This window comes from Panicum virgatum, chromosome 6K (genome assembly GCF_016808335.1).
Source record: "Panicum virgatum strain AP13 chromosome 6K, P.virgatum_v5, whole genome shotgun sequence".
NCBI classification, from domain to species: Eukaryota; Viridiplantae; Streptophyta; class Magnoliopsida; order Poales; family Poaceae; genus Panicum; species Panicum virgatum.
In genome coordinates, this window is record NC_053141.1 from 9,320,994 (window position 1) to 9,344,817 (window position 23,824).

Genomic DNA, 23,824 nt, shown 5'->3' on the forward strand with positions numbered 1-23,824 from the left:
CACCAAGCTCCATGGGTGTGTCAATTGTGCGGTGATCGGTGAGAGAAGCACGAGAGAGAAGATCTTGAATGTACTTCTCCTGGGAGAGGTAGATGCCATCAAGCATGGAAGAAACTTCGAGACCAAGGAAGTAATGAAGAGGACCTAGATCACACATCAAGAATTTTTCATTAAGACGCTTCTTCACAAATTCAATGAACCGAGAGTCATCACCAGTAATGATCATATCATCAACATTGAGAAGAAGAAGCGTGCGACCACGAGGGGAAGTGTGAACAAAAAAAAGCGGGATCGTGGTCACTGGGCTTAAAACCAGCATCAGTGACAACGGAGGAAAAACGCTCAAACCAGGCCCGAGGAGCTTGTTTGAGGCCGTAAAGGGAGCAACGTAGACGACAAACCATGCCATTCGGAACAGAGTAGCCTGGAGGTGGTTGCATGTAAACCTCCTCATGTAGCTCACCATTGAGAAAGGCATTCTTGACATCAAGCTGGGTGATGGACCACTGTCGGACAGAGGCAATAGCGAGAAGAGTCCGAACTGTGGTCATGTGGGCAACAGGTGCAAAAGTTTCATCATAATCACGACCGTGCTCCTGCTGAAACCACGAGCTACAAGACGAGCCTTGTAGCGCTCAAGGGAGCCATCAGAGCGAGTCTTGATCTTATAGACCCACTTGCAAGTAATAGGAGTCGCCTGAGGAGGCAATGGGACAAGATCCCATGTACCAGTGCACTCCAAGGCAGCAATCTCCTCAACCATAGCATGCTGCCAGTCTGGGTGGACAGCAGCCTCTCGGTAAGTGGATGGCTCAACAAGTGCAGCAGCAGTGAATCCATAGCGCTCTGGAGGTCGTAGAGCACCACGATCACGATGATCATACCGAGACGGTGACTCAGGAGCAGGACCAAGGAGTGAGGAAGAAGACTCGGGTGAAGGTGAAGGTGGAGTTCTCGGACGACGAGAGTAGACGTGAGTGATCTCACGAGGAGGGACCACCATAGGTTTAGGTCCAAGGAGTGAGAAAGAAGACTCAGGTGGAGGTCTCGGACGACGAGAGTAGACGTGGGTGATCTCACGAGGGGGGACCATTATAGGAGTAGGTCCGAGGAGTGAGGAAGACGACTCGGGTGGAGGTGGTGGAGGTGGAGGTGGAGGCGGAGGTGGAGGTGGAGGTGGAGAGGTACTAAGGGGTAGCGGAGAAGTCAGAAGAGGGGAAGGAGGAGCCTCGACGGAAGGGGGCCCAAAAAGCAACTGAGAAGGCTCAGGTGAAGGTGGACGAACTATAGAGGGAGCAGGAGGTGATGATGGTGGAGTGGACGGCAGCGGAAAAGACTCATTAGGAAGAGTCAAGAAGGAGATAGACTTCGCAACAGTGGAAGAGGAGCTGGTGGAGGAACGAGGATAATAAGGGTGGGATTCATCAAAGGTGACATCCCGAGATATCCTCATCCGATGGGCAACAGGGTCGTAGCAATGGTAACCCTTGTGCTCCGTACTGTACCCAAGAAAAACACACTCAACTGATTGAGCAGTTAGCTTTGTGCGCTCACGAGGAGGGAGTAGGACAAAGTAGGCACACCCAAAACAACGAAGATGACTATAGTTGGGTGGATGGCCAAACAAGCGCTCATACGGGGTACACCCCTGAAGAATGGATGAAGGTTGTCTATTAATCAGAAAAACAGTCGTAGAGACAGCCTCAGCCCAGAAGTGAGGTGGAAGCTTAGAGGAGAGTAGTAAAGCACGAGCAGTCTCAAGAATGTGACGATGCTTGCGTTCGGCAGTACCATTCTGAGCATGGGCACCAGGACAAGAAAATTGAGGAAGGGTACCCTGGTCAGCAAGGAAGCGGCGATGCGCAGCAGAGATGTACTCACCAGCAGAATCAGCACGAAATGCACGAATGGGAGAATCATACTGAGTGCGAATTATAGTGGCAAATTGTTGGTATATAGATAGAAATTGACCACGAGAGGACATAAGATAGATCCAGGTAAACCGCGAATAATCATCGATGAAAATGACGTAATAGGAGTGACCCCCTTTGGAGACAAAAGGAGCGGCCCCCCATACATCAGAGTGAATGAGATCAAAAGGACGCTGCGATACAGAATCACTAGATGTATAAGGGAGTTGCAACTGTTTACCAAGTTTGCAACCCATACAATGAAGTGCGGCATCACCAGACACAGGACCTAAAACACCACTGCCCACAAGAGTGGAAAGCCTGGAACCAGAGAGATGGCCAAGGCGACGACGCCACTAAGCAAAGGTAGGTGCAGTGGCAGATGTAGCAACCACGGGGGCAGGTGAGGTGGAGGGGCTCGCCACAGTGGACGAGGGAAGGCGAAGCCAGTCAAGCTCCCAAAGACGCTGAGAGTCATGGCGCCTAGGCCCAGTCCCCACTAGAAGTCCTGTGCGAAGATCCTGAACACAACAAGAGTCTGACTCAAGAATGATGCGACATCCATGATCAGTGATCTGGCCAGCAGACATCAACTGCATAGTGAGATTAGGAACATGCGAAACTGTAGGCACATGAAAGGAAGACGTCGAGAGAACACCCCGTCCAGTAACTGGAAGAGAGGTACCGTCAGCTGTCTGAACAACAAGAGGGTGATCAACAGAGGACAAGGAAGACAGCTGGGTAAAATTAGGGGTCATGTGAAATGAAGCACCAGAATCAAGAAACCATGAAGATGGTGTGGCTCGGTTAGGAGGGAGTGGTGGGAAAGCAGAAGCACGAGCAGTAGTCCCAGAAGGGGAGGAAGCAGCTGCATTGAGGCGGCGGAACAACGTGAGCAGCTCCTGCTCTAAATCAGAGCCACAAACACTGGTAGAAGAGGCCATCAGCACAAAGCAGAGCAGAGATTAATGCAGAGCACAGCACAGAGCAGAGAGCAAAACAGAGACAGAACAGAGCAGAGCACACGCTCGCTTCTGCTTCCTGACAAAGCAGAGCAGAGCAGAGCAGGTGCGGCCCGGCATGGGGCACAGGCTTGCAGGCCGAGGTGCGGGGCACGGGGCAGGGAGGCGCGCGCGGCCACAGAGGCACGCGCGGGGCCACGGAGGCACGCGCGGGCGGCGGCAGCGGGCAGGGAGGCCGAGCGGGGCGGCGCGCAGCGAGGGGCGTGCGCGGCGGCGGGAGCCACGAAGCGGCGCGCGAGCAGTGGGGCCGCGCGAGCCGCGGGGCCGCACGAACCTCGGGACTGCGCGAAGCAGGAGGCGCGCGGCCGCACAGCAGATGCGGGCGGCGCGTGGAGAAGGGAGGAGTGGGGAGGGAAGAAGATGGTGGAGCTGCCTTCGCCGGCCGGCGGTGGAGGCTCACCGGCGACTCGCCGGCGGCTCGCCGGAGACGGTGGATTTTAAACCCTAGGCTGTGATACCATGTTAGGAATGAGCAACTCAACCCTATTGCAATGCCACAGCCGACAAAGGGGCAGATATGATGCTACAAATGTGCATAAAGCACCCAATACAAGAGAGAAAATACATAGGGATGTATATACATCTAACAGAAAGAAAGAAAGAAAGAAAGAAAGAAAGAGAAGTTTTTTCCATGCTCAGTGTAAAACTATGTTAAACCGTGTAGTACACAACCAGTTGTGTTTGCGTGCCAATCATCTCGCACAGAATGACAGAATTAATATCAGAAACATTTTTCCGTCGGTTCTCACTTCTCAGATCCGGAAACATCCAAAAACGCGGCTCTTGACTGATTCACAGGGCCTGTTCCTCAACGTGGCTGCATCTCATGCTTAACATAATCTGCTGCTCCGTTAGATTCTTAGCTGTGTCCGTGAGACAGCAGCTAGCCCATAAACAGGGGAAGAAATCAGATTCTGCCCATTTTATTTGCATTCCCCAGCAAAAACAGGGTGCCACGGCAACTACCGACGATGCCTTTGCCCCCCTTGCCTCTCGGAAAATCTAAGAAAATTATTATTATTATAAAATGAAACAGGGTTAAAAAGTCGAAGTTTCATATCCTATTCTATTCGAGGAACAGTTCGACTTTTCTGATGTATTTTCTCTAGATGACATGGAGAATGCGTGTATAGATGGTGTCCTAGCTTGCCACATCCTCACAATGAAAACTAATTACCAAGTACCCCATCCGTTTTCAAATTACAAAGCCTCTTTCGTTTCATTAGGGCAAAAAACACTTGACCGGGAGTTACTCTGTTTTCTTTTTTTTTTAATAACACAAGTATACCATGTTATTTGGCGTATAACTGAAGTTCTCGGTATGAATTCTGATTACAGTTAACGGTGCTAGTTTTCTAGGTACTGTGATGAAAATTTGGAATACAGCTTCCCGTGTTTAGATCCACTGAAACAGGCACTACTCTTTACAAATATTTTTCTTCAGGTCAAAAGACTAGCTAGCGACATGTTCTGATCCTTCCGGCCATATCTAAGAGAAGGGTTAACCTAGTTATTATTTTAATATTAGAGGATGGGGGGTGCAATCATAGAAACTTACTCTTCTGGTTTCTTTATTCCATTCCCTGCTGCCAACGATATAAGTCCCAACAGATGCAGTCCTCCCGTGGATGTTGCTCATGTCATAATAGAGGGGAGGATGGGAGGTGGTGGGACCGTTGCATACTCCAAGTAATTCCATTGGTGCATCCAAGAAGAGTATCAACACCATCATCTTCTACCTTTAGGTATGTGCATTACTCAACCCATAAATTGCTTTTTTGGTTATAAATCTTCTATCAACTGCGTACATCTCTTGAAAAAAAAACTTTTAGAAACAAAAGCAGTTACGAAACCAGAGATCTTTTTTGCTTCACATTTGCTGCTTTCTTTGCATTTGTGTCCAGAGGGTTCGTTCTTGTTCACATCTACCAATGGCGTACAAGATGAAAGGCGTATTCAAGGGCCTCAAGGTCATTTCTCAGATCTTCGGTATGTAATCAGCATCAACATGTGCGGCTTTTTGGCGTGTTTTCATACAAAAAGAAAATATGCATGGATATGTGATGATTTCCAGAAAATCTTGAAAGTTCAACTTCCTTTCGTTCAGTGGTCAAGGAGCATCAGATGGAGATCGGTCATCCCACTGATGTGAAACATGTTGCGCACATAGGTTGGGACAGCCCAACAGGGAGAACAGCTTCTCCTAGCTGGGTACATAATACATTGCAAAATTCATAATTCCAAACAATGCTGCAACTCTTGTTTTCCCCTTACCATTGCAAAGTTGCTCCACTAGTCATGATCAGTTCAAAGATGGTAATAAATTCCTAATTTCTTCGCAGATGAATGACATGAATGGGTCACCGGACTTCTCGTCACTGAGCAGCATTGGACCGTCGGCACGAACCTCCTGGGCTTCTCAAGGTGATTTTCAGGTCTCCTGTTCATTAGTTGCTGCAATAGTGGTGGGCATGTATGGTCGATCCAAATTTTTTTTTCTGATTTCTTTAGTGAGGAATATTTGTTTAGTGGCGATGGGCGTATGGGGAAGGAATGTGCATTTGTTTATCCTAGGAATGTGCTCTCATGTTGCCATTTTTAGATAGCAATCTTGGTTCACGAATAGTTGAATCGTGATCCATCAAGGAGCAGACTCGGAGTTCTAGCAAATTGTTTTTTGTCTTTCAACTGCCTACAGCATCTTGTGTGGTTGGTGGAGCTGGGATCGATGCAACTTATTATGACTAAACAATAAGGTTTGGTCCATACGGATCTAACTAATACCCTTGAGAGAATGCCTTTTATGAACATTATTGACTCTTTCCCTAGATATTTGTCTCTAACATCACATATTCACACATTTCCATCATTTCCATTTAGTGAAAATTTTGACTAATAACTGAAAGTTGAGGTTCTCAACGTGAATGGACTTACTGATAATCCTTGTATGAAATGTGATAAACTACATCATTAGATGATCAGAGGGTATTCAAATAATTTTCCTCAATAAACATCTTTCAGCAATTCATTTAACCAAAATAACTCAGATCATATTTCGTGGGTGACCAAACTTGCTTCAAAATATAAATAAAACTCCTGCTGAACTGCAGCTGGTCAAACTTGATAACATGTCATCCACTAAGTTGTGTTCCATGTGAAGCCCCATATGCTCTATGTAATTAAATAAAGAGATTCCAATGTTCCCAACTAACAGATCCATTGCAATTTGATGCCAAATCGTGAATGGAAGATTAAGAATAAGTGGAGGTGCATCATGGAGTGAAATTATGAGATACTAAGTTGTGTTCCATGTGAAGCCACATATTGTTCATGGTCTCCCTCCACATATTGTTCCATGTGAAGCCACAATGCCTCATGAAGCATTTTCATATTCTACTTCTTATGTTTGTCACTGATTTGCTAAGTTTTTCTCTCTTTTTTTTCTTTACAGATTTTGAGGAGCCTCGTGATATATCACCCTTCGGCATTTTCCCGGAAAATCCCAATCAAGAAGCAACCCCATACCCTGACATACCAAAGCCACCCAGGAAATCAAGGAAGAAATCCAAGACTGGTTCTCCGAGGGCATCCGCGAGATCCTCAAGGTCATCAAGATCAAGGTCCAAAAGCTCATTTTCATCTACCGCTAACACTATTGGTGCCAATGACAAGCAACCTGAAATCCAGACTGTATAGACCATTTTGTTCAGATGAGCTTTGGCGAAGGTAAAGTAGGACGTCAGGGTTCTGACTTCTGAGACTAAAACTATCCTCCCGTATTCCATTGAGATTGAAACAAGACTGATTCTTTTTAACTCTTTATGTTAAGTGGGTGATTATAAGTATGAATTGTTTTATTCTTTCCAATTTAACACAAAAAAGGTAACAGAAATTTACAGTTCTCGATGAGGCGATGTACCCTGAGCCTCCATGAAATTCCCTTCAAGAGATATTGCACGAGGCAGTACCGTGGTTCCTCAGATAAGTCTGGGGAAGTTTTGCTCATAATTTAGTCAGTAGATGCAGAAGTGAGTTCAAAATAGACGAGGTTACAATGCCAAGAATTATGCACGATTACCACATCGATATGGTATGGTCTTGCAAATGCAAGTACAATTCCAGAATAAAAGATGAACTCCAATTAATCAGCTGGCTTATCCATCTGGTTCCCCATAACGAAACGAAACAAACAATGATAGTCCCATATTCAAATACCACAACTAATTTGATGATTACATGTAAACAACACTAGTTGCGATGCCGAGGCAGTCTGCCAATCTTAAATCTTCAGCACTTAGCATTTGTTAAGTCTGGTATGCTAAACTAGTGCATGTTTTCAGTCGTTAACTGTAATCCAAGTACAATAAATCTGCCAGTCACATAATAAGACACAAACTTCAAAGGACAAACAGCAATGATAGATATCACACTTATATTACTGCCATCTAGGAACCAGATACATGATTATGGATATATCCATCATCAAAAAGTGTATAAGCTTACGGTACAAACGCTATCAACTCAGTTCAAAACTTTTAAACCAATCTATCTAAGCAACCCTGAGGATGCTTACCCTGAATAAACGAACCACAAATGAAAGAACAGGCGAAGCCACCAGTTGCTGATGGTCTGACAATACTGCTAATATACAACAACATGTGCTCCTTGGAGTGCTTAATAAGTCAAACCTCGAACCTTGAACCTTGTAGTCGTTCACTCATAAAGCTGAGTGCCTATGGTGGGTACACCAACGTCCTTCATGATACTTGAGAAGTTTTACCAACAACAAGAACAGAACTATAACAGTACATGGGATTGTTTGGATGAGGGCATTGCTTGGTGATTAAAAAAAACAAGAACAGGGCTATGAAGGGGTTGTTTGGATTTAAATCCACTCTATTACCCCTCTATTCAATAAGGCCCTATGGTGTTAGGGACTAATATCAGCCATGACTTGAGGGCCTCTTGTTAGAACCTCTATCTAAGGTGCCATAACGGTTCTGTGATTGCTGGGAGTTCGGCCTTGTGGGAGGTGCCCCACCTCCATAAGGCCGCTGCTGCCACTGTTGTGCTCCATATGGTGCTCGCTGGTAACCCCCACCATATGCTGGTGGGGGTTGCCCGTACCGCCCAGGACCTGCTGAGGGAGCAGCAGGATGCGAGTTGCCATGGCTTTGATGGTATCCGGGTGGTGGTGGAACTCTTCCTCTAGAATCATGTTGGTTATCTCTAGCATATGGGTGGTAGTGTTGCCTTCCACGGTTATCTCGTTCATGCCGTGAAGGCCCTGCCCTTTCATGCTGATGACCATATGCTGCTTGACCATTGGTCATGTTATCACTAGGAACATGCCAGCCAGAATGTCCAGCAGGCTGTTCAAACCTTGGTGGCACTCCCTGATTGCCCATATGGTGCATTCCGTTTGAATAGTTTGTACCATTCATTATCGTTTGATATGGCATAGACAGGGCATTGTGTGGCCCACCACCCCGAACATTCAAGCTGTTTACAACAAGTCGACGGGCAGCCTCCCCAAGTTGGCGACCAGATAGAGCTCCTGCTGGGTTTTGCCTGGACCATTTCATAAGTACTAAGTAGGCGTGTATTTTCAATGCTGCTGCAGATATGGTAAAATTAGGGAAATAGGTGGTACCGGTTGTTGTTATCATGATGCCTCCGGTTGTTGTTATCATGATGCCTCCGGTTGTTGTTATCATGAGGCCTTCTACCACTATCTTCATGCCACAACACCGGTGGTGGTTTCAGATCACCGGCTTCAACATTCTGCAGATTTGATCAAACACAAAGCTTTAATTAATGCGAACAAATTATCATTGAAGGGCAATTCTTGTATGTCTGATAAGCAATGTTGATTCTACAAAGTTGTGTACCTTCTTTGGTACTATAACACCAGCAGGTGGACGGGCGATATGCTTGTGAGGATCTGGAAGCTTGTAGACTGAGCATCTGGTTAAGGGAAATGTCACTCTCACTAATTAGATCGCGTAAAAATCGTATTAGTGATACTGGGCAAAAGCAATGAAGCTTACATCACTTGATTGTCCATAATATCCTCCAGTTCATCTACAGGAGATCTGAATACAGGAGGGGATGGATCCCCAGCACAAAGTGCAATGTAACCATTCATTCCTCCACTATATCAAAAAACAAGAGCAGCAGCGTTAGACAACTCACTCATGAACTTCTCGGCAAAATCGTATAGTAAGCAGACATATTTTTAACGAAGATAAGAAGGCAGGTAGATTTGGTTCAGTTACATCTAGTAATGGTCAATTGATCCAGAATCCAGAAAAGCTTAGCTAACCTAGGTGAAGGGTCGAGCTTTTCTTTGATTTCAATGAGGTCTTTGTTTGGCGTATTCCCAAATTTGCTGTTGAGAGAGTAAATATAAGGCGAAAGTGGATGGGAGCCATTCACAAAAAGCATATTGCACATTGTACTGTTTCTCCTTGCTTCTTCAGGCTACGCAAAAGATGAGAGATGTAAATCTTAGATAATATTTTTTATGTCATATGACTTGCAAGCATATATGCACAAGAAACTGCTTCAATTTCGTACCGTCAAAGTATGCTCGACCTTTTTAATCTCAGCCAGCAACCGATCTTCATCAATAAAGGGCAGTTTTGCTATTCCCTGTGAAGTACGCATTGTTTTCAGTCACGGCAGATAAAAAATATATTATCCTAGGACATTTAGTTAGACATGGCCGATGTATGACATATGATTATGCTCTGTCAAGTACCTGCCAAGAGAATCTCTTCCCATTCATATCTACCTCAAAATCTGCATAGTCAACGGGAAAACAGAGATGGGAAATATCTTAGCTTAAGAGAGGGTCTTATACTATAGTTCATTTCGTATGTTCACAAAATCAGCATACCAGTTGGATAAAAGTCGATTATTGGTGAATTTGGATCTGTCATCAGCTGCCGGTACTGTAGAGGGAGTGCATGAGCACTGAAAATGAAATGTAGCAACCAATGACAAAAAGCAAATGATAAATAACCTAAGACAAAAGAAATACAATCTTAGCATATTCACCTTGCAGCAGGGAAAACTCCCATAAGCTGATCAAATGGCTTGAATGGCGACCCAAGTTCGAAAGTTATATTGAGCTGACTCAAATTCCTTAAATCCGAAGCAAAAGGCGCATAATGATAAGGGTAAAACCTACATATAGATGTAGTAAGACAAATTTAGAATATCCCAGTAAAATGTACAGCTGCTTTACAAATAACTATTTCATTATTTCACATAATTGCCCCCAACCAGATCAAGCAAATTACCATTGCCATGAGCAGACCCCTTCATAGTAATAATGCATTACCCAACACAAACCTTCAGTATATTTGAGAGCCTAAAGATGGATAAGCACATTAAATGTAAGATAGTGTAAAACTAGAAAACTTATATACTCACAAAATCAAATAGAATATTTTATCAAGCACAAATAGGTGTTATGGAAATACTGTATCAAATAAACTTACAACATCCCTACGTATTTCTTCCATCTGGTCAGATGTTCTTGCTCCAAACTTCTCTTCATAGTACCTATCTCTCCATCCCGGTTCTCCAAGTTTTACCTGAACATAAATAATATAAATAATGTGTCATTTTGAAGCCTTTGAAATGCACCAATACTATGGGCCAGGCCACAACAATCAGAAATTATATGCTATGTTTATAACATTTTAAACTGCAGAAACTAGAGGTCAAACCATGGCAAGTAGACAGTACTAACTAAATATATTGCTTCAATCGTTTAGGTTTCAAAATATATGCTGTACTGATTCAAATCTAGAAACTCAAATGTTAGCAAATTATGAGTACCACAATATTTGCAATCGGTCAATTGACCATACAAAACATAGTGGACATAGTGGGATATGTTTGGTGCATACCTTGTCCTCCTCGGGATTTTCAGAATTGAAGACATCTGATTTCTCACGAATAGCATCTTTAAGCCTTGACTTCAAGTCTTCTTTGTTTTCACGCTCCTAGTATACATACAGCAGGAAAATAAGATTAAGGAAGTACTTCTTCCAAAATGTTTATAACATCTTCCAAAACAGAGCCAGGGAATGAACTACCTGTGCTTCAAGATCATTTTCAGCCTCAACAATTGCAGCAGCAATGCTGGAACCTGATGATGATATTCGTGCAGCTTTCTGAGGTTGGCTGTTCCTTTCTCTATGAGCTCCGTTCTGTTCATATGGTGATGGTACTGCCCCAGATGCAAGGCGAGATCCTCGAAAATTTGCAACAGGTACAATAAGATCATCTCTGACATGGGGATCCAGATCATCACCACGCTTTGCTTGGGCCTTTTCCCGTTTTATTCTTTCCGCTTGACGCTGAGTACCATATTAGATAACCTTTTAAAAAAACTTCCAAATATTTTTTAAAAAATGTTTCTTTAAAAAATTTTAACCAATTCAAGCAGGCATATTTGATGTATATTTATAACACTGATATTATACTTCAGATAAACATTTCATTCCATGTAAGAATTAAGAAAATGGTAAAGTACCCTTTGAACAGAAAGTTTTCTTTAATTGTGTTCATTGCATCCAACATCTACATTGCACGCAACAAGATGCAAACTATATGAAACCAATACAATCATAAATCATAAATGAAATGGAGACTTAAACCCATGATAACCAAAGCCATTGTGTTGTACCACCAGGCCACAAGAAAAAGCTAAGTACATGTAGTGAATTGAACCAATTGCAAATAGGGACATATTTGCTTTGCTTTTCATCAAAGAAAAAAATAATTGTTGCCACTCACCAACATGAGCACACAACAGAAAGTTGATAAAAAGTAAAAAATGCCAACCAAAAAAATTGTGCTCTGTGTATAGTATCATTTCTAGGCATATTCAATAAATTTTAAATAAAGAACTAAAATTCAGTGATCCTTGGGTACCTGATGCAAACGAGCCCTTTTCTGAAATATTTTATCCTCGTAAGAGCCCACTGCTTGAATGAAGTGTTCAACTCTGTTCAGATCCGGCTACAACAAGATAGAGAAATAACAAGTTATAGCTGAAGCGTATATGGTGATCAAAGGTAAGTTTCTTAAGAAGACATTATGGACCACCTCCAATAGAATTTAACTTCTATTACCGTGCAAGAATCTGTCAAATAGCCACCCATTGAAGGAAATTCTTTCTTGTACACAGCCATTAACAGATTTATAGCTCCCTGCAAACACAAGGCAGCATTGTGACAACAGTTACAGGGAGCAGAAATTAAACCTGGTAAATTTGAAAGAAGAAAACTAGACATCATGCCTAGTAGCAAGAAAATGATAATTTAATAGCTACCAGCTGCAAAGGTAGATATTTAGTAAAAATCAAGTAATAAACCAGAAAACCAACCTCCCTGATCTCTAGTGTTGGCATATGTGGAAGAAAATCATTGCCAACAAAAAAGCACATGAAGATGAAATCATCAACGATGCGTTCAAAGTCAATCTTGAAAGGAGGATTTGGCATTCTGAACTCATGTTCTAAGTACTCCCGGAGGGTCCAGATATTCAAGAACTGCAAGGGCACAAAGTCAAGAAGCAATAAAAAACAAAAATCACCCTTAGAGAATACAAATTGCAACAGAGCATCATTACCTGGTATGGCTTCTTTGGAACAATAGCTTCACCTTTCTCATCATATTCCCCACCTTTTCTTTTTGCCTTTCCTTCACAGTTAGCGGCAAGATGTCCCACCTGACCACATAAGAAACATTTGTCCTGCTGCCCAGGAGTATAAACTACCTGCAAACACAAAAATGCATGTAAATAATATTTAACTGGAAATCTTAAAGAATATGGTAATGAACGGCCCATGGATAGAGGTAAAACATGGTTTTCTTAAGTACACAAACAAAAAATAAGCAACAATTACTACAGGAGAAATTGAAGATCAGTGTTCCCTTACCACAGGGCATCAACATGTGTTTACAAAGAAAAGTGTAAAATTTCAAATATGAGAAGGGAGGCTTACCTCTCTCAATATAGAGAAGTGTACTTCATGGGTTGCTAAAGCTAACATTATGAGGTCTGCATCCTGCATTTGTGAGCATACCAGGCATTGCATTAGCACAGCAACAGAAGAGATGAAATCAAACTAAAAATGCAGAACTTAGTTTAAAGAACGTACCAGGCCGTACAAGCAATGGCGGGTGTTTGGATTAAATCCGGGGAGATTCCGTTGACCACGAATATACGACATTACTTTATGTTCCCCTTCACCAGGAACATTGGCATCAGATAGAATAACCTTCAAAAGGATTTAATCTCATTCCAGTGCATATCTTTTATCAACTAGAATAAAATATCATGGAACATGCTAACGAAGCAGGCGTGCGAAAATCAGACTTCGAATTAGCAACAGATAGCACTTACTTTAATTTGTTTCCATCCAGGATCGTAATTCAATCTGAGATGGATGTAGTACTGCAAAGCAACTGAAAGAACAGCCATAAACCCTGTTCCTGGAGTAATAACATTAGAATCACAAGTTTGTGATTGCTGTTTTGCAGGAAGCTTTCTCCCTTCCCTCTCAAACTCTTCACGCAACCGTTCTTCCTCTGCTGCCTGGAGATAGAACAATGCTGAATGAGTGCAACTAAGAATGGTTGACACTGTCCAAAACCAAAAATTGAAATGACAGTGTATGCTCATACAGTGAACAGAGGAAGATAATTCTACCAAAATACTGACCGCATCAGATGCATCTTTTGCAGCTCTGAATCGCCTAGAACGCTGCTGGTTCATCTTAGCACGTGGAGCCACACCATCTGCACAATCAGCATACACTTCAGAACAATTTCAGCAGCGTCACAAAGTCTAACAGGAAAAGAGTAACTACCCTGTGTATTCCTAATTGCATTATAATAGATGGACGGAAAAATAGTAGGAGCAGAGTAACCTGCACAAAGATTCATGAAAAACGTACCGATAGCCATGTACATAAGTTTCCTAGGACGAACCATGACGAAGAGCCTATCAATGTAATCAAACATGCACTGGAAGACCTCGGCAAAGGTTGTCGGGGAGGGCTGTAGCAGTGAACACGATATATCAGATTAAAGTACAAAGTCTACGGAAGAATGGATTCGAATACTAAAACCACATAATTAATGTGAAGTTTTGAACGATTAAACAGCAGTTTCCTCAAGACATGTATGCTTGACACGGGGCCCAATTCAGCAGCCCGTTTCGCTGCAGTAATCAGCTAACCACAAGGTTAAGCTCACGAATCAGCCCAAACAAAACCTCTCCTCCTTCAGTCAGCAGCTCACCGCTCTCACACACAGCAAGCCAAGCACAAATCCACCGCATATTTACAGCAGCGGCGCCGAATTGCACCGTCCCAGAGCAAAGACAGACCGCGTGCTCGTACGCTACGATGCGCCAGAGCACTAAGCAGCCTGAGCCGGACACATCTGGAGGAGGAGAGCAGGGAGAGAGAGGGATGCAGGCAGCGAGAGGGGAGCGGGAACGTACCCTGTCCTCGGGGTGGAAGCAGGGGTGGATGATCCCGTTCATGTCGAGGTAGAGGTTGTCGAACTCGAGGCCGTTGGGGTTGGGCCTGGAGGTGTCGACGGGCACGCGGACGCCCTCGACCTCGACGGGCTCCTCCTCCACCACGTCCACCACCACCATCGGGTACTTCTCCGCCAGCCACCGGTAGAACGCCGGCACGCCCATCTCCGCCGCCGCCGAGGCGCGGAACCCTAACCCTAGAGGCGGCCGCGGGCAGGAAGAGGCGCGCGAGGCGAGACCTAGCTGGGCTGGCGGGGTAGCGGGGAGCGCGCGCGCACGGGGGCGGCGGGGCGAGGAGGGGATATGCGCTTTTGGCGGCGCGGCAGAAATATCTCGGGAGGGAGGGGAGGCGGTTTTGCGGTTTGGACCCTGCGGAGCAGGGGGTTTTGTGTTTTTTTTCCGTGACGCGTCGAGGACGAACGTTGACGAGCACGTGATCGGGTCGGTGGGCCAAGAATGACAGAGGATGATGGGTGGATATTCTTCTCCGTTTCGTTAAGGGAGAGGGTATCTTAGTTTGGGCTTGTGACGTTGGATATGGGCTCAAATTGGCAAGGCCCAAGAAAACTAGGTGGCTGCTGAGAGGCCCAGATGATGAACCCTACTTTTCTATGTGGGCCCTTGCTCTCTTCTGGACTTCTGGTTGCAGTGCATCAATGAAACAACGCCTAGTGCTTCAAGTGTAAATACAGCTTTCTCCTCTAAAAAAGTGTAAATAGGAGTACAACTTTACGGGGCATTTGACCATAGGTCGCTAAACATGTAGCCCAGCTACCTCTGCTGGTATATACTCACTGTCCTTAAAAGAATGCAATTCGCATTATTTCGAACAGTCAAATAATTTTAAATTTGACTAAATTTATATAAAAAATTTACTAACAGTTATATCTCCAAATAGATTTAGTATACAAACATATTACATAATTAATCTAATGATACTTATTACATAAATATTAATATTATTTTGTATAAATTTAATCAAATTTAAAATTGTTTCACTCCTCGGGAAGTGGGAGTTGCATTCTTTTGGGAATCGAGCGAGTACCAAATCGTCTACTGTGTTGGTGGAGAGTATCTCCGGAATGGACGAACAGTCAGAAATATGCGCAGTACGAAGACGTATCGGACACAGTGAAGTGAGAATGTCTTCGGACGGTCGTCCGGTATATTTTCTTTCTGTATTCAATGTCCCATCAATGTTCATTACATAGGTATTTATAGGCGACGGTTCACCTTCCAACTTCCTAATTTACGTCGTAATGCCCTTCAACGGCTAGATTCTTAGAATATTCCTGGGACAGTCCCGTATTTTTACATCATGCCGTTAGCTAGACCCGAACTCAGTCCCGCGAGCCCGGCCGCAGACGTCATCACCTCCGAGCGAAGCCTTCATCGCCACCGCCGAAGCCCAGTCGGCAGCGTCACTCCGGAGCTCCTCGCGCCCAACCATTTGAGGTCTTCGCAACATCCCCGAAGCAACCTTCGCGCGTTCATCCTTCGCCTCCGGAGTGAAGGTTGGGTACACCCTTCGCTACCAAGGCGAAGGCCTGGTCGCCGTCAGCCTTCACTCTACTTCTTCGTTTGCTTGCTCGCCGGGTTCACAAGCCTTCGGTCGATGACTGAAGGTGGCGCCCCCAAGATACTGTTCATAAGAAAATAGGGTGCATTGATAAGATCAATCAGTACTGCGCTGCTACTAACTTCGTAGTTTCGACAGTCCAAATGATTGCAGATTATTAGGATCATTTATATCAAGCGTAAATTTGTCAGATTGGACGTTGTTGGAGATCAGCACCAAACCATACATACGTTGTGGCGGTCTTGAATTTCGAATCACACACGATTACGGTCATGCACGGCAAGAGCAAATGATGCCACGACAACGCTCTAGTGTTGCTGGTACAAGCTAGTTGTCGTACTTGATGGCCCAATCTCCGGTGCAGGCCACGTTATTGTTCATATGGTCCTGAAAAAGACTCTGATAAGCTTTCCTTCGTATTCAATTCTTCACTTCCCATTGTTCACGTACACTTATAGACGATTTCTCTTTTATTTGAGCGTTTGGTCAAAGATTTGTCTCCTGAAAAAAAAACATTCTCATTACATGCCTGCAGCAGACACAACATATCACTGATCATATAGTAATCACTATCTCCACGACAAAACAGAGACCTTATTTCTAACAGAAAAAATAATTTTTTTCCAATAATGTCTGCTGTCAAATAAAAGTGTTTCCCCATGATCACGCAAAGTTAACGATTGATGGAGGCAATTAGAAGAAGCTACCCACATGTATGCATGGCATGGCAAGGCTGGCACCTGCTGCCTCCTGTATTTGTGCAGGCGTACAACTGCGACGCGGGCACTCATGTCGTAGAAGCAGCTGATCAACCAACCACACAGGCACCATCGATACCAAAATAAATGCGCGATGTCCCCTGCTTGCTGTACGTATTTTAATTTGCGCTTTTTTGTTTTCACCTTCTCCCTTTCTTGCAAATTGTTCGTTTTTTATATAAAGGAAAAATTCCGGCCTTTAACATTGCAAATTGTTCATTGGAAATGATTTGTTTTTCATTGAAAAAATAATTTGTATGTGTGTGTACCAAATGGATCGAAGTTCATTGGAAATGATTTGTTTTTTTTTTCAATTGTAACAAGAGTGATACGGTGTGATGCCCCATACGCATGCAGCAAGGACAAGAGTTGACCGCAGACCTAATCATACTTATCGCAAATAAATGACTTTCTGCAGACCTGATGATCCTCCTAAAGCTGAGTTGAAAGGTCCATCACCTTATTGCTGCTGGTGGCAGATTTAATTAGGCTGGCACACTATCACTACTGAACATTAGTAAGTTAATTCTTTATTTCTGCTGTTCGATGTAACCAGGTTGCAGAGCACATGAACCTAACCGTAATATACAGTTCAGACTGAAGAATACGTTGTTCTGCACTCCCATCATCAGATCTTCCGCCCCTTCAGATTTTTCAGATCTTGTTTAGGAATTAGGAGGCATCCTCAACTTGCATTTTGGTGGTTGGACTTGTGAATGAAGCAATGGTAGCAAAAGAAATAAATAGAGCTGTTCGAACACGAGATCCAAATACCCCAAATTTCTTCAGGTTACACTTGTTTGCGTGTATAAATGCAAACTAGTGAGGTTGGCGCGCTATGCGCGCTTATACCAAAAACGTGGACCTAAAATATTAATAGAAAGATATTATCCGTTACTATGTTCGAAGCAACATCGTATTGATGTATTGAGTTGGATCTAAAAGTTACAGTAAAGCGGCATAGTAGTTTTGTGTATGAGAGCGCGCCAATCTCAAGCATTGTAGTATAGCGGTACAGGTAATTTTTCCTTAGGATTTTTTTTGTGTCAGTAGGTATAGTTTAATTACTTTAGTAGGAAAAAAGTAAGATTAGAAATGAATGAACAATTTAATTATATTTTGTGGGTTTACGGAGGGAAATCAAAACCCAAGAAGTAGTACAACTACCACATGTAAATGTAGTATACAAAGTTTAGTTATTATTTTTATATGTAGGAAGTAGTTAAATATATTTTGTATTGTCAAATAATGGAAGAAAATTATTTTTTTAAGATAAAGAGACTAAGTTAATAGAATCGTGGGCCCAACGTGGGTCCCGCCTGAATAGTACATGGGCCCCACGTGGGTCCCATGTGAATAGTATGTGGGACCCGCATGAACAGCGCACCGGCCCCACGTGGGGCCACGACTCACGAGCGCGCGCCGATTCTTGGCATATGTACTCAATTTATATCGCTGGGTAGTAAGTGAGGATCTTGCATTGCATGTATGTACCAAAATGAACATTTTGCAATGTCAATGCTGCGGTATTTATATCTTTGGCGCGCAGCCAATAAGTGTGAGGGGTGCTTGGAGTATTGAAGTGGTAAAGGGACAATATTTAATTTTAAATGCTTCTTACAAACCAGCAAATTTAATGGTGGTTTCAACGGGAGTTGAAATGAATCTAGTGGAACAATTATGATGATGGCATGTCTGCAGTTTATTTTGGACGACCATAATAATGTGTCTCCGGGCATTTATGATCTATCAGGATTTAACTATAAAATGATGTCTTACAAAGGAAACTACTTGGCAAATTTTTTGTCTTACAAAATGATGTCTGGAATATGATTGAAGGTGTTCAAATTGTATATACTCCCTCCGTATTGTGAAGGAAGTCGTTTTGAGTTTGTCTTAAGTCAAATATTTTAAACTTTGACTATAAATAAATTCTTTTGGGTTGAGTTTGAAAATATGAAAGTGATGTAAGTATATTCATTTTGAAATGCAGTTTCATAAAAGTATATATTGACTATTTTTATATTTTTTATGGTAAAAAATGGTGGTTAAAGTTGTTTTTGGAGACCGTGTCGTTTCTGAAACGACTTACTTTACAACCGGAGGGAGTATATGGGCGGCAAGCCATCTTGGGCATATATCCGCCATCTTGGGCATATATCCGCGGGTTACAGAAGGAAAATGAGTTAGACTCTTAGCTTTATTACAACATACTCTTGGGCATACATGCGTGGGTTACAAAAGGAGTATATGCAGCAACTAATATGGAACCAATTTAATTATTCAAAAAATATGGAAACAATTCCATGACAAACATCAAATGCTGCTTATAATATGTAAAATCTCAATATTTTTATCTTGTTTGCCTACAGGAATCATGAGCTCTCTTTTCTAATGCATGAGTAGTTGTCCACTAGACACATACTCTTTAGTGACTATATACCACCATTATATTGGAAACTACACTCTTTCATGACTAATATACCACCATTATATCACAAATTATATCATGGATTGTTCCAAGTCCAAAAGGAACATGCACGCACAAAAACATGGAAATAAACGCACTCCGCATCAATTAACACAAGGAGTACTACTTATCTTGAAGAGGGACAATTAAATGTTTGATCCCTTATGGTGAGACATCATGAACCATGCACAATGTAATGCTCCCTATTAATCTATCTCTAGGTGATACGAGCAATTATTGCAAGAACCATGATGCTATAGAGGAGAATTGAAGCCTTGCATCATGGGGAATTGAAGTTGGTATTTCCACATCAACCAGCACATTAATACCAAGGACATGGAGACCCACATATCAATATCAGTGTCAATGTAGCATTAGTGATGATCAAGACTTGTTTGATTTTGAATGGTGTGCAGGGCACCAACATGTGTGGTTTTGTAACAAAAGAAAAATGATTATATATTCATGATGCTGACTCAAAGTATTGACTGGGTTTCATAATTCCAACTCATAATGTCTTGTTTTATTGGTAAATATCCTTAATATTAATTAAAAGAATAAAGTAAACCTAGGTACTTCCACTACATTTGATATCTGTCATGAATATTTTTATGTCAATGTTTATTGAGGCTTGTTACAGACTTACAGTGGTTGGAAGGTACCAGTACCTTCCGAAATATTTTTATTGAGTATTGCTGACCGTTGATTTGATATGTGAATTTAAAAAATTAATTTTGGAAGAAAGGGTTTTTCATAATCTGAACAGATTGAAAAAGTCAATTAATTCTTATATCTCATCCATTGATTTTACCACAATGAATGGTCCTTATTTATTCCAATCATGGTAAAAATTTCTCTTATTATTAGGAGTAATTGTAGCTTACATTAGAGAAATAATACAGTGGGTTATACAAGTGGCATTTGAGCTGATAACGAGTTTGTGGGGCTCATTCTGACCATGACGCGTGCGCGGGGCTGGGGGTGGGGGTTACGCAGCATGTTTTGGTCTACACATCAACTACGGAAAAGGACATATACCAATACTTGGAGTCAAAAGCTACATGGCGTAGTTGCATCCATGTATTCACTGTATGGGAAACAAGATGTCGTGCATGTTCTACCTATGCGATGAATTAGAGGCCATATATCATTTTTGTAGCTAATACAATTAGTAATCATTCAAGACTCCGATACTTTCAAATAAATTAAAGACATGTATATGTAACCACATAACCTTTGCAAAGTGTGTGTGCTTAAAGGATGGACGTTCAAATGGCAAAATAAGCCAATTGTACGTGAGCACATATTGGCTAATCATTAAGGATCCATCACGAGGTCAAAATATACCAGCATGTAGATCATTAAAAGCTAGATAGCAAGAGTTTTCTCTCGACTAAATATTAAGTTACGCGTTCTTGCCAAACTATTGGACATCTCTCCAATTTTCTCCAAACTTTGTCATCATGGGTGTTATTGTGCAATGTCCAATTGCCTACATATTTGGACAATACCTTGAATTGCTTCACTTTGGTTTTTCTTAATTTCACCTTTGTTGCTCACTGTTCTCTTTTATCCTTGTACTATATGCATAAAATGTTTCAAAAACTGGATAGTGTATATATGTACATTTTCCATGGTAGTTTTATTTTATTTTTTTTAATTTCTTTACTTTACAACTAAAGGTAGTTGTAATTTTTTTTGTATACCTAGTTTAAACAATAGAAACTCTAAACTTTTTTAGACATCAATCCATTGAGAGGATTGTCGACGAGTAACATGCCATGCATGGAATCTACACTTAATTAACTCCATTGTTGTTTTCAATTTCAAGTGGATTAGCTATAAGGATTATGGGCTTATTACAACCAATGCATGTCGAGGTCTTATCAAGAGGGGAAGGACTCTTAACTTATGCTTAAAAACACCAAATAAATTCATGCATGCATGTCACTACTTCAATCCAACATCTAATGCTGAATGGCTACTAACACACTTCTGCAGTGTTCACTACTTCGATGCTTAGGACCCGTTTATTGGTAGGGATTCTCCATACCATTTCTCACTAGAAGCATGCAAATTCCTACCAAACGAGAAATAGAGAATCCCTACCAAACAATTTAGATATTCAAAGATAAATATATACTAGAAATATTTCTCTGATTCTACCAGAAACAAAAAAGGCATGTTTCTCATATACCTTCCCCAACATAAATGTGTCATGCCCCCTTGCTTTTCTTATTTAGAACTTTTTTAATGCTAAATATTATTCCATTTTTATTTATGCATATATTAGTAATAGAAATGTGTTATTTTCACATAGATTATTAATTTTGATTTATTTGTTTTGCACTATTTTCCAATAGTAGCACTCCTGTACACATTTGATGACTATGAAAGTGTATCCAAGTTCCTATTTCTGGCTAGAGAAAGTACTAGATTCCATTTTCGTGATAATATCAATCTACTACCTGTATATTGGGTATGATTTTCTCATTTTGAAGCAACACATGCAGAGCATCAATACACAATGATTACTCTTCGAGACCTTCGCTAATAAGAAAACAACAATAGGTGAACAATTAAATATTGAATAATCTAGAAATAAAATCCACACGAGTAATTAACCATATGCCACTTCTTGAATGCATCTATGATTAGGCCAAGTAAATAGTACCAGTCCTGATCATCCAAACGTGAAGTTGACTTATTCCATGAAACTAATAAATTGAGTCCAAGAAGTCTTACTATAGTCTAGTAGTGTTAGACCACCTCAAAGTTCATAATAAAAGCATGTATAAGGTCATCCTCTTGATCAAGTCAATAAAAAAAGATAAGACTGTGTTTAATGTAGTACTATCACAAGTTGACACGAAGTAATGACTATATTCAATATAATTTGAATTCTAGATGACGAGTCAACAGAAGAACACTTGGCTGTTAGTTACTGCATCTGTCCCATCAATCAGGTTACAATTATGCAAGTATATGCTTACTAGCTTACGTAGGGTACCAGTAGTCCAGTACTAATTATTCAAAAAAAAGTAGTCCAGTACTACATACTCCTTCAGTGGACGAAAAGTGGTGACAGGACAGGGCTAGGGCAGTCGTGGAGTCTTCGAACTTCGGCTAGTAATATCGACATAAAACATAATGATTTATGTATTTACACACACGGGCTACGATAGAGATCAAAATTTCCCTTTTCATTATAGACTCATAATTTTGAAAAGGAAAAAACTGGTACATTATTGATAGTTTAGAAGTGGAAAGTCTTATTGATCATGTTATATGAGCACTGGTGCCCCATAATTTTCAGCAAGCAAAAGAAAAATGGTTATTCTCATTTTATTATCTGATATGTGCAAATACTATAGGTTTGCTCTCTCTTTTGTCTGATGCAGCGATTTCTTATCTCAAGGAATTTTTAAAGTTTTGCATCTTCTCAAGTCTAAATAAACGAGGAACATAAATGAAAAGTAGAGTTTTACTGTTTCGATTGGATACATGAAATTATTTTTCAAATTGTAAGTAAATAAAGAAAAGCTACTATAAGTTTCGCGATGAAAAAACTTGCATATATTTGAACATTCAATATTTTTTTCATGTTTAATGAATTTACAGTCTTCGATACGAATCGAGGTGTTGTATCGTAGCTGCAAAAATTTGGAGTTTAGTCCTTGAAGTCCTTTTGCTTCATAAATATTGTCAACTACCAAACTGAGGGTCATACCTTATATGACATCACTGAGCTGCAAAATCACATAACGATGAAATATATAGGCTAATATTGATTCATTAATGAAATAGTCATCCGGACCATCTGTTCTGCCATTGAAATAGCCATTCCATACATCATTTTTGACTCGCATGTAGTTCAAATTTTTTTTGTCCAAAGTGCCATGACCAGAGGTAGTATTAGCTTATGACACAAAAACATATATGAATTTATTACAATTGAATTCAATTAAATTAACATACATACTTAATTTATTAACCGCTTCTCACGAGCGCCACACGTGTGCATGTCCGATGGGAAGTCGGTTGCTTTTCGCCCATTACTTAGCTTTTCTCCATTTAGACTTTGGATGTCAGTTTCCACTTGCTCCTTTTTCTCTATTCATTCGGTTTCACACGTAGCAAGATCGCTCCCCCTACGTTCTTACCATTTTCGGCCGTCTGTATATTTGTTTTACAGTTGTATCATGATTTTCCCCTCTTTTCTCACACAACCCTAATCGCACCCACCTTAGCCAAAACTTGTGCATCGCCAAGGATACATACCAAGATGTAAAAGCGTCTTGTTTTCTGATTTGAGTTGCAAAATTATTCAAATTGGATCTGCATAGCCACGCGTTGAAATTTCGTCACTTTAGTTTGAAAGTTTTCAATTTTATTTAGGGTCTAAATTATAAAAAGCAATGCTCTTGGGAAAATAGTTGAACACGGAAGCCAAAACTTGCGGTTGTGGGCAGAGGATAGTACTGTCCAGCTCATGATGTTGTCCGTCGTCAACC

General features: G+C 41.5%; 2 protein-coding genes across 3 annotated transcripts; one reads left to right on the forward strand and one right to left on the reverse strand.

Annotated features, from left to right (window-relative positions):
- The first annotated feature begins 3,542 nt into the window (after positions 1-3,542).
- Positions 3,543-6,799, forward strand: LOC120711621 (CRIB domain-containing protein RIC10-like). The gene is made up of 5 exons (XM_039997208.1): positions 3,543-4,677; positions 4,837-4,921; positions 5,040-5,143; positions 5,275-5,356; positions 6,384-6,799. The coding sequence occupies exons 2-5, from the start codon at positions 4,864-4,866 to the stop codon at positions 6,626-6,628; spliced, it is 489 nt and encodes a 162-aa protein (XP_039853142.1). The 5' UTR covers positions 3,543-4,677; positions 4,837-4,863; the 3' UTR covers positions 6,629-6,799.
- A 532-nt stretch (positions 6,800-7,331) lies between these two features.
- Positions 7,332-14,806, reverse strand: LOC120711623 (5'-3' exoribonuclease 3-like). Of its 2 annotated transcripts, none has more exons than XM_039997210.1 (23): positions 14,465-14,806; positions 13,914-14,016; positions 13,679-13,755; positions 13,361-13,552; positions 13,116-13,235; positions 12,960-13,022; positions 12,584-12,730; positions 12,339-12,503; positions 12,085-12,162; positions 11,885-11,971; positions 11,044-11,307; positions 10,855-10,950; positions 10,441-10,536; positions 10,240-10,310; positions 9,995-10,123; positions 9,834-9,910; positions 9,696-9,736; positions 9,512-9,586; positions 9,258-9,415; positions 8,983-9,087; positions 8,824-8,899; positions 8,586-8,716; positions 7,332-8,503 (listed from the first exon to the last, which is right to left on the reverse strand). In XM_039997210.1, the coding sequence occupies exons 1-23, from the start codon at positions 14,666-14,668 to the stop codon at positions 7,876-7,878; spliced, it is 3,183 nt and encodes a 1,060-aa protein (XP_039853144.1). In that variant the 5' UTR covers positions 14,669-14,806; the 3' UTR covers positions 7,332-7,875. The 2 variants fall into 2 exon arrangements, with proteins under 2 accessions (XP_039853144.1, XP_039853145.1); XM_039997211.1 differs by having other exon boundaries at positions 8,610-8,716; positions 14,465-14,784.
- Between the last annotated feature and the right edge of the window lie 9,018 nt (positions 14,807-23,824).

Coding starts and splice junctions, on each gene's coding strand:
- LOC120711621 (XM_039997208.1), top strand. CDS start 4,864: ATGGCGTACAAGATGAAAGGCGTATTCAAGGGCCTCAAGGTCATTTCT. Junction 5,144..5,274: donor GAACAGCTTCTCCTAGCTGG/GTACATAATACA, acceptor ATTTCTTCGCAG/ATGAATGACATGAATGGGTC. Junction 5,357..6,383: donor AACCTCCTGGGCTTCTCAAG/GTGATTTTCAGG, acceptor TTTTCTTTACAG/ATTTTGAGGAGCCTCGTGAT.
- LOC120711623 (XM_039997210.1), bottom strand. CDS start 14,668: ATGGGCGTGCCGGCGTTCTACCGGTGGCTGGCGGAGAAGTACCCGATG. Junction 13,023..13,115: donor GCCATTGCTTGTACGGCCTG/GTACGTTCTTTA, acceptor TCACAAATGCAG/GATGCAGACCTCATAATGTT. Junction 10,951..11,043: donor AAAATGATCTTGAAGCACAG/GTAGTTCATTCC, acceptor TATGTATACTAG/GAGCGTGAAAACAAAGAAGA.